This window comes from Parus major, chromosome 2 (genome assembly GCF_001522545.3).
Source record: "Parus major isolate Abel chromosome 2, Parus_major1.1, whole genome shotgun sequence".
In the NCBI taxonomy this organism is placed as follows: Eukaryota; Metazoa; Chordata; class Aves; order Passeriformes; family Paridae; genus Parus; species Parus major.
The window spans coordinates 121,982,975-121,998,061 of NC_031769.1; the positions used below are offsets into that span (position 1 = coordinate 121,982,975).

Consider the following 15,087-nt stretch of genomic DNA (forward strand, 5'->3'; position numbering starts at 1 on the left):
AAAGCTTCCCTGATTCCTCTATTACATGGAAACAGAAAACATGGGGAAGGTATGGTTGCCTAGCATTTTGCAGGAAACCTTAGACACGTACACATGAAACTACAGTAAAAGCAATGTGATCAGCAAGAGAAAGTGTTCCTCCCCTATATTCTTCAACGTTTTATAAATTAAGAAAATAAAATTCTAATAGCTTAGATCTGTAGCATATATTGCAGCAGAGAGGCAAATCTTTCTCTTAAATGAGATTGAAATAGCATCTTGTATTCCTTGTATCTTTGTCAGATCTTGCATTAATGCATATCATCACATTATTCCATAATGACACAAGAAATAATTGTTTTCTAATGAAAAGAAGTTCTAGGTTTATACCTAGCTTACACGGCACTGCTTTCAAACCTCTGCATTCTAGTTTAGCTATTCTGCTTGCTCTGGTAGCACGTCTCTACTCATTTCAGAAGCATTATGGTAATGCATTTGCTTTAGGGAAACTGCCACACCAAAATAAATTAGTTGAGCTTGAAGAGGTCTGTATACAATGCCAAAACTAATACCAAGAGAAAAGAAAATATACAAAACATAACTGTGTCTGTGTATGAGCACAGGGTTCTGCGTCCAAAAGCATTATCGATTTGTACTTTCTTACTCGTTACATTCTTGCTTTTAGTAGAAAAGAACTTTGTTCCACCCCCTGCCTACCTCCTACATCTCAGCTAATATTAAAAGCAGAGACAACTCCATAAAGAAATTATGTTGCTGAGGTCATTGCTTTTATAAAGTACTCACTATCTCTTTATGAAGCATGGAAAATGAAGTTGGGTAAGATACTGTGCATACAGATGGCATAAAATTCACACAGTGTTTTTGCTTTCTACTTTGTTCCTTCTCTAATTTCTCAGAATTTTGAGATTGGCTAACCAGTGGAAGAAGATGCCTCAATCTACCCTGTAATAGGAACCTGCCATAAAGTCATCTGTTTTTATGGTGGTCTAAGTGATGATTTTTGTTTCTCTTTTTTCCTCCCATCCAGGTACTGCTATGTGGATATTTGTTAGCAATGACTGATGTGGAATCTACATATGCAGACTTTATTGCTTCAGGAAGAACAGGTAGAAGAAATGCGTTACATGACATCCTTGTGTCGTCTCCAGGCGGGAACTCTAGTGAACTAGCCTTAAAGTTATCAGAGCTTGATATAAACAAAACAGGTGAGTATGTTTTGAGCTTTTATTATATTTATTTCAAACTAAAATGACAACTAGTACACAACACATGGTTTATGTGCCCACATTGCTCCCTTGTCCCTCAGAAGGAGAATTTTTGTTTTTCTAATTAGCATGGGTTGCCTGCAATAAGAATCATGGATTTCATAATCAGAAAGGGTGGTTATTTGCAAGTACAAGATGTCACTGAAAAAAGAAAAGTTGTTCTGCAGTGAGTGCCTAGTGACAGGGTCCAAATCAGGATAAATTTTATGAAAAATTAAATATAAGGAAGTCTTTATTAAAACCCAAGTCTGCATAATATCCTTTAATGGAAGCTCTCTGATTTGAAGCCTGTAGAAGCCATGTGTCTGCTGAAAGGTTGTTGTGAAATTAACTTTTTCAACTGCCAAAGGGCAGAGCAATAGGAATGCACTATTGTTTGTTTTACCTGGATCTTTGTTTCTGAGTGAATTTTCTCTTCCTCTTTTCTGCTGATACTTGTCCTCCTTCTAAGGTGATAAACAGTAATGCAACCCTAAATCTTTAATACTACCAACGTTTTTAAATGTTTGTGCATATTCAGTTGAGAGTAAGGAGGGAGAGTGGACCTTACATGAAATAAAAATAGTAATGACTGACTATTTATTTTTATGTTAGATGAGTAGCAGCTGATTAATGGATCTTACAGATAGTCCTTTTCAGATGTTAGGGTTTTTCTTATTTTAATAATAGCAGAAGAAAATAAATGCAGCAAAGAAGAAACTGTTGATAAGCAGCTGCCCTGTTTGTGCACATACTTTTCTCAGAGATAAAGACGAGTTCTGAGAGGCAGTCTCTGACAGAACAATCACATATGGGCAGCATGGTGTTGAGGTGGTTGTAGTGCTGTTTTGAAGGAGGGCTGCTTTTTTTGGCTTTTGGACTAATGTACATCCTAAGTCATTCCTTTTGCAATTGCCTCTTTGGAACCTATAGACTCTAGATGCAATTCTAGCTGGGCAGGGCCCTTTAGTTTATTTCTATTTTTAAAAAAATGCTTTATAAGTATGTGTGTAGGTGTGTCTTTTTACTTTAGTGGGGACAGGTGTAAAATGTTGGAAAAATAGAAAGTAGGTGCCATCTGAAAGGCATAATGCCAACGTTCCTTTGTGCTTTAATTTTCTTCAGTCTCAGATTTACACTTATCAAAATTGGTTTTGATCTTGTCCATTTAGAAGATAAAAGCAGTCCCGATTTTTAAGTTAAACAGTGGAGTTTCTATAAGCCAGAAATGTGTTTTCAGGAGTCTCTTTAGTTCTTCTTGGTGATCCCTTTTAAAGCCCAGGTAACTTAATCAATGCAGAAAAGTATACAGAGCTGCTCATAAAATTGCTTTAGATAGTAGAAACACAGAAATGTCTCCATACTTCTTCAGAAGGTTATTCAGTTTCCATTAGATAAAATGAAAATACACTTAAATCCTGTATTATTAGTACAACTAGGGGCCAAGTTTAAAGCCTCCAAACCAAAATTACTGAAAAAGGCATTGTCTTACCTAGCATTCATGCAAGTATTAAGTGTATTATCACGTCATGTCATTCCAAATCGAGAGAGGCTAAAAAATATTTTGCATGTAAAATCCTAGTTCAGAATATATTAGTGCTTGTAGGATATTTGCAAGAATATATTAATGCTTGTAGGATGCATATGTGCATCACACCTGACAGGATTAAGAAGAAAACAAATGTTTGGCAGCTATATCTTATTTCTTTCAAGGTGCATGTCAAACAATTTATGCTAAGTACAACTTAATTATATAAATATAGACATCAAGTTTCGATTCTTTCATTTCTATTACAGCTGCATGCATTTTCTTACAAAACTGCAAGTGTGTTTGCTTTCAGCTGCATGGAGTAATGGCAGAGTAGGATAATGCAGATGTTGAAGGAAAAGAAAGGTGGTTATAAAAGATATTTAAATTAAACTACCCAAGCATATTTAGTACATTGACTTTGAAAAGCCTTCAGATACATTTTTCTCCTGTGGAAAAAAACAGAACAGCTTTTAACAGCGCTAGACTTGTTCAAAGACAATGTGTTTTTCTGTTACTCAATAGCTGATACCTGAAGTGAGTGTTGGTTAATCCCCTCATCAATGAGCCAACGACAGATAATCAAGAGTTTACTGCATAATTATGTGTAATAAGTATAATTACTGTGTGATATCCTCCCTTCAAAACAACTGTCCCAGTTTTCTTTGTCCATAGCAAGCTAACAACCTGCTATTATCTATGGAATGGATATATTTACCAAACCCCAAAATACAGGTTCCAAGGACTGTGTCAATACATTTTATCTAAATTGAGTAAAAGCAACACTGTGTACATCTGATAGATGGAAAACTGGAAGAGAATTCATAAGACAGAAGCAAAAGATTTTTAGCAGGGAAATCAACAGATAGCTCTTCTGCTCAACACTCTTAAGGTAACCAGTGCAATCCAAGAGACTTGGTCATCTTGCAGGTTGTAGCTAAATGATGAAGTGAGGGGAAAGTACAAGGAAGAATGAGGACGAGCCTCTGCAGATCTATCTCTAAAACAAACTGCTGTTTTTCTACGTGCTATAGAACACAGAAGTGAAAAGGACATTTCCTTGTAAAAGTTGTAGATGCTTGGTCCAAGCACCTACAAATAATGATGGTAATAGGGTGTTGAAGACATACAGAACTGGAATGAAGAACTAAAAAAAACACAGAAAACTCTATAAATTAGTGATTGAAAGTAATTGATTTTAGTCCATGGTAGAAATGTTTTGGGTGTAAGCAGGAGGAATAGTGATAGACACTGTAGTGTCAGTAATGTTACAGGAAGAAAATGGAGATAAAAGCTGCACATTAGCAGGACTGGTAACTGTAACCAGCTGACCAACTCACACAACTGTATTGTGGCTTAGAGTATTGTATTATTTAGTTTTGTTTCTTTTTTTAATACTGCCTGCTGGTTTGAAAATTATGTATAAAAATGACAATCTTGCACTTCAGGGTTTCTAGCCATCAGACTTTAAAGGAAGAATAGCAATGTGCTTTGCAGTGTTGAGGTTCTCAGAACTTAAAAGCAAATTTATCTCTGTAAGTATATTTTAAAGCCTTTAGTAGGAGAGCTCTGCCAGTAGAAAGAAAAAGCTGGTACCAGGATAGTGTATTATAGATTAAATGAATGTAGATTAGTCGGTTTTTTCAGCAAGTTTAGAAGAATCTTTCGAGAAGTGGTATATTAGAACCTTAGTGCTCTTTCCTTGGAACTCTGTACTCTATGTTTAAGGTAGTGAAAAATTTAGGGTTTTTGTCCAGGAGTGATTTTTCTTTTAAACACAAATTCCTTGAAAGAGTGTTTTTTACTCTTCAGTTTTGGGATTTTTTCCTATTATTTTTGTTGATATTTCCACAAAGCAAGTTTGGCTTGCTCACATAGTAGTAGTCAGAATAAATGTAGGGCAGAGCAGGCATAAAAGAAACAAAACCCTGAAATTACACTTACCACATCTTCTGCAGTATCAGAATAAATGTAGGAGGTTTGCAGAAAGTATCTGGACAAGTGGGGCAAAAGGGATTTCTGCCCAATAGTAAATAATCACACATAGTTCTGTCCTGATGGAATCCTTTCTAATTTGAGAGATGAAAGTGAAGAGTTTTCTGAGAAAATACCTTGCAAAACAATTGTGTATTTACTACTCAGCCCATAATGAACAGAGCAAACCTGTTTAATGGGTAATCAACTTTCCATGCAACTTTAAATCAGGTTGAATGTGATAATTCACAGTACCCTTTGAAGCATTTTCCTGCCTAAATACCCAGTGCATGCACAAAACACAGCTGTCATGTCTAAGCTGTTTGCAATGTTTTTTGCAAGGCAAAGAACTTTCTCCCCTACCAGCGTGCCCTTTCTTCTACACAGAAAAGAGAAGGCGTTTATGATGCTTATTTCTATAAACAGAAATAAATCTGCAGATGCACCATGTGATCTGAAATGAAGAAACAATAAATATCTGCATTGAGAGCCCTGACTTCATTCTAAAGATCTGTAGATTAAAATTAGGAGGCGCTGCTACATCTATCTAGACCTCCTTACAACCTAGCCATGGAATTTTCTTCCCGTAATTTATCAAACCATTTCATTACAAATTACTCAGAATCCTTGCAACATACAAGAGACGATGTATGTCTTAACATTATTCCTTGTTGTGTATCTATAGCTGATCAGTCCAGTGTTCAGGGACTTGTGTCTCACTTGCACTTACCTTCCTGTTGCCTGAACCTGTGGGGTCTTTAATTGTTATGTGAAATACAACGCTTTGCATGTAGATAGTAAACGCATTTGACAATGCTTTTCTTAGCCTTCTTTAGACAGACTGTGAGTTGTCTGCTCTGCTCACTGTGCCTCTGCAGGATGTGATCTGTTCCTCAGGTTGTTCTGTGGTTTGCAGTGAGACAGCTGGACTGAACTGCATGGACATGATGCTGAAAACGGATGCACAGAAGTAAAGCAGCTTTAACAAGCTATAGCTTTTATTGAAGTTGCATCTCTTTGTAGCAACCTCCGTTCAGATTGGTGCAATGGTTTTTTTTCTCTTATACTGTTACAGCATCATAGTGAATAAATTTTCAGCAATTACTGTTTTTGTTAAATTCATGATTTTTTAGCTACCTTTGCTATTTATTTAAAGTGATACTTGTGATTGCAGCTAGGAATTTGCATCTCAAGAGTCACTTTCTAAAACAAAGTTTAGCTATCTTAGTAGTGAAGAGTTTCATATTTCAGTTTCTTTTTACTTTGTTTTTGAAAATGATGGATGAACAATCAGGGTTCTCTTTATTTTAGGGTAGGTTTCTCATCCTTTTTTTCCTGTGTTATAGAAGGAGAAGGAGATGCACAACGAAACCCAAGTGAGCAAACCGGGGAGGCCCAAGGGGAGGCAGCAAAGCAAGAAAGCTGACATCGGACTTTGACCGAGTGGAGCAGCTGCTGGATGTTTTCAGGCTACAAGAGTGTGCTGGAACAAATTTGTTTCCATGAGCAAGCTGGTAGAAAAGAAAGTGCATGTGTCTTCACTGCTGGAACCCACTCAACACAATGCTAAAAATCTGGGTACAAGCTGTGACAGAAGACAGAATTTTCTCTACCTCTGTCATTAGCAATGGTTGAACATGTATTGATTTTTTGGGATAGTGTCATCAGATGGATCCCTTCATAATGACTACTCGATGGGAACACTTTTAGAAAGTAGAACAGGTAAATCTTGTAGCAAATGGCCTTTGAAGCATCAGAGGATCTAATTGTGTATCTTAAGCAAAGGCTTGTGTGATCCTCAGAGTTTAAAATTCTCTGGCCAAAGTGTTTGCCCATTATAAGAACTGTAAAGAAAGCACTGTTTTTAGAACTTTGCATCTGTTTTACAGCTCTGTTATTTACAATGGTTTTTGTATTGTACGACTTAGATGCTCCACACTGCCCCTTCTCAACTGCTTATGAAGAATATTTCTGTTACTGTGAATTTTTCTACCACACGTTTTGAAAGGGCTGGTTTTTTGCATAAGGTGGTGATGTGCACATGATAGATCTAAACGTCAACCGCTAAATTGATTATGCCTAAACATAAATGACTCAGCAACACTCTAATTTGTTACTAGATGAGCCTTCAAAACGATTTGTTAATGTGAATACTTGAGCGTGTGTTGTGTCCTTGGTACAGTTTTGCCACTTGCCTGTAGTTAGTTGCATATCAGAGACTCAAATTGAATCTTTTATGTTATTCTTCCCCATTTTTCTAATTTTGGTCCCAATTTCTTAATCTTTCTCTGAGATATTTTTTTAAAATGTTATTCCAAGTATTTTATTGTTACAGTAGTTTTAAGAATACATTTATAACCTTATATGGGTTAAAATTCAAACTAATTCCACGGTGCTAGAGGTTTTCCTGATTCACATTGTAAAAGATAGGCCTTGTTTACACATGGGAAAATAACTGGCATAGGCTATTGCCAATTATGTATTCTGAAATTAGTTTTAGAATGCAGGATAGTCCAATGAGTGGATCCTGGGCTGAATTCAGCAAGAGGTTCAATTTTTACTATTCCTTCCCTTTGCCTCCGTTGATCAGGCTGTTGAGTTTGCACAGCCAGTAGCCTGCTACTGATGCACCAGGACAGCTGAGTGCTAGAATCTGCTACAGTAGCCTTGTGGCTTGGAGTTGGAAAGGGAGGTGAGAGACTTGGCATCTAGCACCCAAAGACTAGATTTGTTCCCATTTCATCTATTCCAAAATGACAGTCCAAACCGGGCCTTCATCAAAATACCAGGATAGCTTGTCCATCCAGGACATCACTTAAAATATCTACAAATTAATAACCTGTTCTGCGTAGCTATTGCTGATTGATTTGTTTTTTCCCCTCATCCTGCCCCAATAGACAAGGCCATACATGAGGCTGAATGCTGCAAAATGGGGCAGCCACACCTCTGTGTGACTAAGGTGAGTGAAGAGAGTGACTGATAGTAAACCATGGCAATCACACAAGCACCAATCACAAGGTCAGAAGATTTGTTTTCTTTTATTAATAGGAGGTGATGTCACTTTATATATAGTATATATATTATATATATTTTTGTGTTGTTGGTTTCAAATGTTATGCACTTTTTAATGTTTGTAAACTTTTACTAATGAATAGTGTGATTGCTTCCTGAATATATTAATCATCAGTTAACAAGACATCTCTGTGGCCACAGCTGTTTGTTTCCACCATATGTATCATAGTATTTGTCACCTGAGAATCTTTTGTGAGACGTGTGGAGGAAAAACCCACTTCTGATCAGTATTATGAGATCATTTATTAGTGTTAATAAAAAACAAGCCAGCCGTATGCTTGTGGCTCATGCGTGTAATATTAACTCTCAACTTTTAGTGTTTCGAAGCTGAATGCCTTGCTGTCTTACTAGCTGTCAAATGCCCTATCTTCTTAGTAAGAGAAGTAGTCCATTTGCTTTGGAAATACTGTTATCCTTAAATAACTTTCATTCATTTGTTTCACTTGGTGTTCCTTTCAGACTTAACACATTATTATTGCCTTTTTTTTTATTATTTCTCCCCATTTTGCTCTTGCATCAAGTCTTCAAGCTGAACTCGTTGTCATGGACTAGTTACTGTCAATCTAGCACAAATGCCGGAAGGAAATAGGATTCTAGGGGTTTTTTTATAGTGTTTCTTTATTGATAATCCATGAAACATCAGTAAAATGTTGCAAAAAAAGGCAATAGTGAAATAAGTATTTACAGTATATTAAAATGATGGTTTTCCTTATTTTCCTTCATTGCTTTTCTTTATTTTAGTATATTTTCCTTCTTAATTCTTTTGTGTTGTTAAATAAAATTAATTTCAGCCTTTCCTCTCTATTTTGTACCCGTTTCTTCTGTTTCTCCTCTTTTTTCTCTTGTTTTTAAACAAATTATGGAGTATTTTGCTGATTTTTGAAACCCGTCTCTTTGTGATGGAAAATAGCATTGTTAATTTTAGTGGAGTAAAAGGCTATTTATGTTCCTCTTCCCTCAAAAGTGTACAAGTGCTTGATTTATCGCTTGAGCTGTGCTTGCTATCCCAATTTTGGATATTTCTGTAGCATCTATAAGCAGGCCTCACTTAATGTAAACATGTGGTTAGTCTGTGCCAAGTCACCACAGTGTATCTTGAATATTATTGTTACCAAAGCAGAAGCACCAATTACAGAAAAGCTACTTTCAATATATTCACACCTTTACTTCTGTGTAATTGCATCATATAAGAGGGACACTGATGGCAGAACCAGATTTTGACTGGGTTATTTTTGCTTTTGTTAGTTACCTTTTTCAGTTCACTTCACACTCTGGCTTCTCTTCCAGTATCTTCTTTCTATTTTATTGTGTTCATAATAATTAAATGTCTGTTTAATCCATGCTTGTCTTAGAAAGATCTTCCCAAAAAGTTATATAAACACAACAAAGTCAGGTCTGGAATATCAGCATAATAAATACTCCTTATCCTTAAATGATTTGGCTTTGGTGGGATGGTGATGGGGTTTTTGTTTCATTTTTGGGTTTGTTTTTTTACAGTCTCTTGGTCACTCTGAAGGACCATCTCTTGAAAAGTCTCTGTATTCATGTTCTTGTTTCCATAATAAAGTCTATGACTATATCCACAAATATTGCACTTGCAGGGTCCAGGTTCCCTGTCCACTTGAAACAAGCAGAACTATTAGCACTATAATTGGCATTTCTTTCTTTGGCTTATTTCCTTCCGTGTTGGCCATGTAACTTCAAAAAAGCATGTTTTAAAAGACAGCAGCAGGCACACATATTTGTTACTTCATCAAACCATCATTTTAGAGCCAAAAGTTCACCATGACCTTTAATAACACCATTATTGAATGTGAAAAAATGTCAGTATACTGGGTCCTCATCTGTGTAATTTCTTTTGCATTTTTTTTTCCCCAAAATTCTGAAATGGGAAAAGGTGTATCCTCATAGGAGTGCAAATGGATAATTAATTATCTGGTGCCCAGAAGGAGCAACTACCAAAGTGGTAAAGATGGAATTTCTACAGTATGAATGCCTTTCTCAGCTAAATTGTAGAATTTCGTGTGTTCTTAATTTTGTTTGTATTTTATGTTTCAGAAACATCACGGAATTTTGTTCAGAGGAAGGACTGAGAGCTGCTGTTGAGACTGAGCACAGTATAGTAACCTCAGCTTTGACAGAGTTTGCCTTACCCCAGCAGTGTTCCTGTGTTGAACTGCTGGGGTTTTATTGGCCAACTTGTGATTTTGTTTTGCTCTGCCTCTCTTTCTAGCTGGTTTATTTTCTGTCCCGTGGTTCCCTGATGTAAAATGATACCCTAGAAATACTGTAAATTGACTGACTAAAGACTTGAGTGGAAAGATTGTTTCACTTAATCTTTTTGGTCATTGCACAGATAGGATCTGTTTCAAAGTTCTTTTCACAAGAGAAGCAATAGAGCCAGGAAGGAAGTGTGAATTCAGGAAGATAGGCCAGCAATATAAGGAGGATATCTTTTCTTAATAGTAAGGCAGGTGGGCCCAGTGCATAAAATAGCTTCCTCCATTATATGATGAAGAATTAGGATGTATTGATAGTGGCTAAAAAGACAAATTGTTCAACTTTAGGTGTTATTTTGATTTCAGAACCAACTTCTGTTTCTCAACTGTACTCTAGAACAGAAGCATCCATAAATCTGTGGCACGTACCATTGAGACCAATCCAAGTATCACCAGGTTCTAATGAAATCAAGGATACCTCTTGTTCTCTAACACAGGTCACAGAATGCTCTCAAAAAGCAGAAACTCTTAACAGATAAGAAAATTATAGAAATAAAGGTTGTAGCATGAGCATTCTCACTGTTCTCTACATCTTCAGGCTGAACTTACTTTCTCCTGCAAGATAGTAGGGACAGAAATGATCAATGTGGTTGAGTATTAATTCGCTATCTAATAGTGAGTTAACAAAATATGAACAAGCTTTAAAGCAGAGAGTAAAGGTAAACAAAAATATAGTGCACTCATGATTACAAAAAGCATCCCCGTCTTCTGAAAGCAGCAGGACTTCATGTACTGTCATTTTACATTGATTTTTACATTATGGCTTAGGAGCTGCTGATGTTTTAGGATTGAGGACAGGACAGACTTGTCAACACATGATGTGTTTATAAATGGTCTCTTGGTATTTTCAGGCAACACATGCTTCAGTACCCAGAAACAAAATGTTTGTAGAAAGACCAGTGCTAGTGATGACTTGCTTATGAGTTCTTAAGGTAAGCTTTTAGCAAATTAGCCATCAGTATACACTTTCAGTCCTGTTTGCTGTTAGGAAATTCTCCAGTGATGATCCATGAGTGTAGTGTGATAGCAAGTAGCTTTACAAAAGTTCAACTGAGTCAGATGATCTTGAGTGCTCCCAAAATATCTGGGACAAAAACATTCTTTCAATAGCAAAGAAAGGTGATAAGTGTTTTGTATTTGCTAAATAATAAACCTATTTTATCAGTGGTTTATCAGTTAATACTTAGATCTAGTTTCATGAAAAAGAACCCAAACTTTTGAACCTGAAAAATTAATGAGGATTTTGCATACAAAAAGATAAGAGATTAATTTTTTTAAAAAGATAGTTTGGCAGTAATTGATAGGAAATACTGACATGTCACCTACAAGAGGTGTGGGAAATCCTTGTTGAGAGATCAAATCTTGAGCAGCTCTGCATGTGAGTTGATCTATTCTACATCTGGTTTGTGGCATTAGCATGTAAATTGTCTCGTTGCATTCATCAAACATTGGGTATTGCAAACAGATACACAAAACAGTTAATTATCAACCCAAAAACAGGTTTCCAAGAAAGCAAAGAAAGCATGATATTTTTAACCACACAGCATGCTAACAGATCCATTTCATTGCTCGTATATTTTATTTGCTTGTTCTTTTTTTCAATAAAAAAAGGACAACATGTGATTTTGCAAAGAAATTCAGTATTAGAATGTGCACATCAGCAAAACCATGCATTTTCCTTAATAGAATTCAGTTATTATTAGGGTACTCAAATGGCAAGTGTTTAGCCAATGTGTATTAGCCATGTCTTAGATGTGGGAATCTATTAAGCCTTAGTGAAATTTCACTGTGTTTACTACTAGTTTAGTCAACTCACTTGCCTGTAAAATGACTTCTGTTTCCACATTCTTTCCAATTGGGTGAGTAGGTGGCTATTGATACAAGAACACATGCACTGTAATGATATGCCCTTCTGCTTTAATATTTCTCTCTATCAATAGAAAAGAACAGATGTGTCCTTGGGGTGAAGATCTACTTTAAAATGTCCTGGGACTGCCATCACTTGTGGGAATCCAATAACTGGTCCTGGAAGAGGCTATGCTAGGTGTTTGGTGGAATGGTATTATAGTTACAGATGAATATAAAACACCAGCACTATGTATAAATTTGGGGAGGGGGGAGGCTTTAAACTTGGAGTGTTACACAGGTAGCCAGAAAATCATATCCTCATAGAAATGTGGCTGCTAAATTAGATCTGGCAAACTTAAAAAGCTTTTTAACATTTTAAGAAGTTTAGCCATAACCCATACAACACACCATTGTATTTGGAAATTGTTTGCAGGCTAACAATTTCTTCTCAACGAAGATTGTGTGCACTTTATCAAAATACATTGGTTAGAAGATGTAATAAAAAGTAGAAAAACCCAATCTGGCTCTACAGCCATGAAAAAAAGTGTCATTCCTGCACATGGCCCTCCCTAAGACACAGCATCCACAGGTGATGCTTGTGACTGTTGCAACACACTGTATTTTGGTTTAGTTGGAATAGGATTTTCAAGAGAGCCTGTGGAGTACAACTGAACCATACCTTCTATCACAAGGTATATTTTATCAATTTTTTCTTCCTATCTGATATTCAAATGAAAATAGATTTAATATTCACTCTGATGGACACTGCTGAGTATCTATGTGGTAATTAAAATGGGTGTACTTCAGGCTGAAGTGTAATACAATTTCTTGTAGTTATTTGTGATGTCCTCAGGATCTGTAAATGTTTTATGCCTGTATTTGCACTGAAACTACACTATATACTTTTCAATTAAACATCACAGACTCAGTAAGAATATGCAACATAAAAATACTGTGAGATATTTAGCTTTTAGAAGTATACACTCCTGTCTTCCTGGAAATTATACACAGGTACAAATAGGGCACAGCTTAAGTGTTTCAGTAAAAATCTTTGTTTTCACAGCCTCATCTTTGATCCTGCAATGCAGTCAAAATGTAGACTGTGTAACATCTGATTATAGTCATCATTTCCCTAGCAACAGACTGATATCCTCACTCAATACATTATACAGTATATTTCAGAGAACAGGGCATGCCAGAAGGGAAGAAGATGGATGACTCAACAGGTCTTTTTCATCCATAATTCTCTCATCCGTGGAAAGAATTAAGAACTCTCTGGACACAAACACAATATCCCCTTTTGTTTGGAGATGCAAACACCAGCAGTGTATAATATTAATAATAATGATTCTAAAGAAACTGCTACTATTATGGCATTATTATGGAGCTCTCCCCCCAAAAATAAAAAAAAGGCGAGGACCCCAGAAAGTAACCAAAAAATGGCACACGGACACCTCCTGGTGGCACTGGGGTGTATTTTTAAATAGAAGGATTCAAAATTAAACCAACTCATAATACAAAGGCTTAGGGAGATTAACGGGTTGAGAAAACTCTTTGAAAATCATGACAGCAGAGTATTGTAAATGTATCTTTTACATGACTGAATTATGGCCTTGGCTTTTGTATTTAATCTCCTAAAACACATTATTTTTCAGAACTTCCCCAGGCACTGCACCCATACCCCATAAATAAGATTTCCATAACTACTGGAAATAAACCTGGGGTTTTAAAGTAGGCCTTGCAACTGGTTGCAGTAGGTGAAGTGAAATCAGAAATGCATTATCGGCTGGTCTTCATTCAAACTGATAGCTCTGAGGACACCCAAAAGAATCCCAGCCCATGTTCATCTGTACTCTGTCACTGTCTGACAGTACAGACAAAATACTGCACCTTCCTGGTGACATTTGCTATCAGGAAATTAACAATCTGAGTATATCAAATAGGCTATAAACTTTTAAATAGTCATCATAGCAAAACCAAAGAATAGTCATCTGAAATTTGTGGAAAGCTTGTGCTTACCAGAATTTCCCCCTGCAAAAAAAAAAAACAAAACAACCCAAACAAGCAAACAAAAAACCCTCAGCAATGTCATCAAGGCAAATTCAGAAGAAGGGAAATTCCAAAGCATTACAGAGTGTCTATGATAGACCTCTCTTTCCTTGTGCTATTCCCATGATCTGGGTCAAACAACTAGGTGTTAAAAAGACAAATGAAGGAATTTGGTGGCTAGTACCATAAGTAACCCAAGATGTTTCAAAGAGAAGGGGTAAACAGAAAAGAGCTCTGGTGAGTAAACTTATTTCCTACCTTCTTTGCTGATGTCTGAAAGGTGACTTAGTGCTGCTGTGGGTTCAATTTTTTATCAACAAATTTTTTCTCTTTTTGCTGTCTGGAATATGTTCCTCCTCCAACAAGCCTTGTGAACAACCATTATAGTTTATGAAACAGTTCTGCATAAGACAAAGCCACTGAGAAATTTCATTCCCTTTAAAGTAGCCTATCTGTGCTTTCACACAGTCCACAGAGTATTGTAATATGAGTTATGACAGGGATGGTAAGTTGTCTTGCAATGATACTTCCAAACAGAATTATAGGATGGTTTGAGCTAGAGGGAACTTTAAAGATCATCCAACCCCTCTGCCATGGGCATGGACACCTTCCACTAGACTGGGTTGCTCAGAGCCTCATCCTTGAAGACGCCCAGGGAGGGAGCATCCACAACTACTTTGGGCAATCAGTTTCATCTCCTTGCCACCCATATAGTAATGAATTTCTTCAATATGTAGCAAAAGTGTTAATACTTGTACCACTCAAAAACCAGAAATCATTTTTTCAGTATTGCAAACACAGTTCTGCATGCACAGCTTTCTCCCAAGGAGTTACTGGCAATCCGAATGTACCTGTGAATCATACCAATTGTGAATTCTGTTGCTTTTGTTCAGGAACACATTCTTCCCTAAAACTTGCTGTTTTCTCAGAGCTTAAAATGATAGATGTGTCTGATGAAAGGTATTTACTTTCCATATATGTATATGTGTTTGTGTGTGTATTCAAGGACTGGAAAATTAGGCTGGCATTCCATACCCTCTGGCACATGGTGTGACTGCTGGGGATGGCCCTGTGTAGGCCAGGAGCTGGAACA

General features: G+C 36.6%; 1 protein-coding gene across 2 annotated transcripts in view; it reads left to right on the plus strand.

The window, feature by feature from the left end:
• PKIA (cAMP-dependent protein kinase inhibitor alpha) overlaps nucleotides 1-8,781 on the plus strand; it is a 44,507-nt gene extending 35,726 nt beyond the window's left edge. For both annotated transcript variants that reach the window (XM_015619139.3, XM_015619140.3), the window contains exons 2-3: nucleotides 1,028-1,205; nucleotides 6,093-8,781. In XM_015619139.3, coding sequence (XP_015474625.1) covers nucleotides 1,055-1,205; nucleotides 6,093-6,172 — 231 coding nt within the window. In that variant the 5' untranslated portion in view covers nucleotides 1,028-1,054 and the 3' untranslated portion in view covers nucleotides 6,173-8,781. The remainder of the gene's footprint in view (nucleotides 1-1,027; nucleotides 1,206-6,092) is intronic.
• The last annotated feature ends 6,306 nt before the right edge of the window (nucleotides 8,782-15,087 follow it).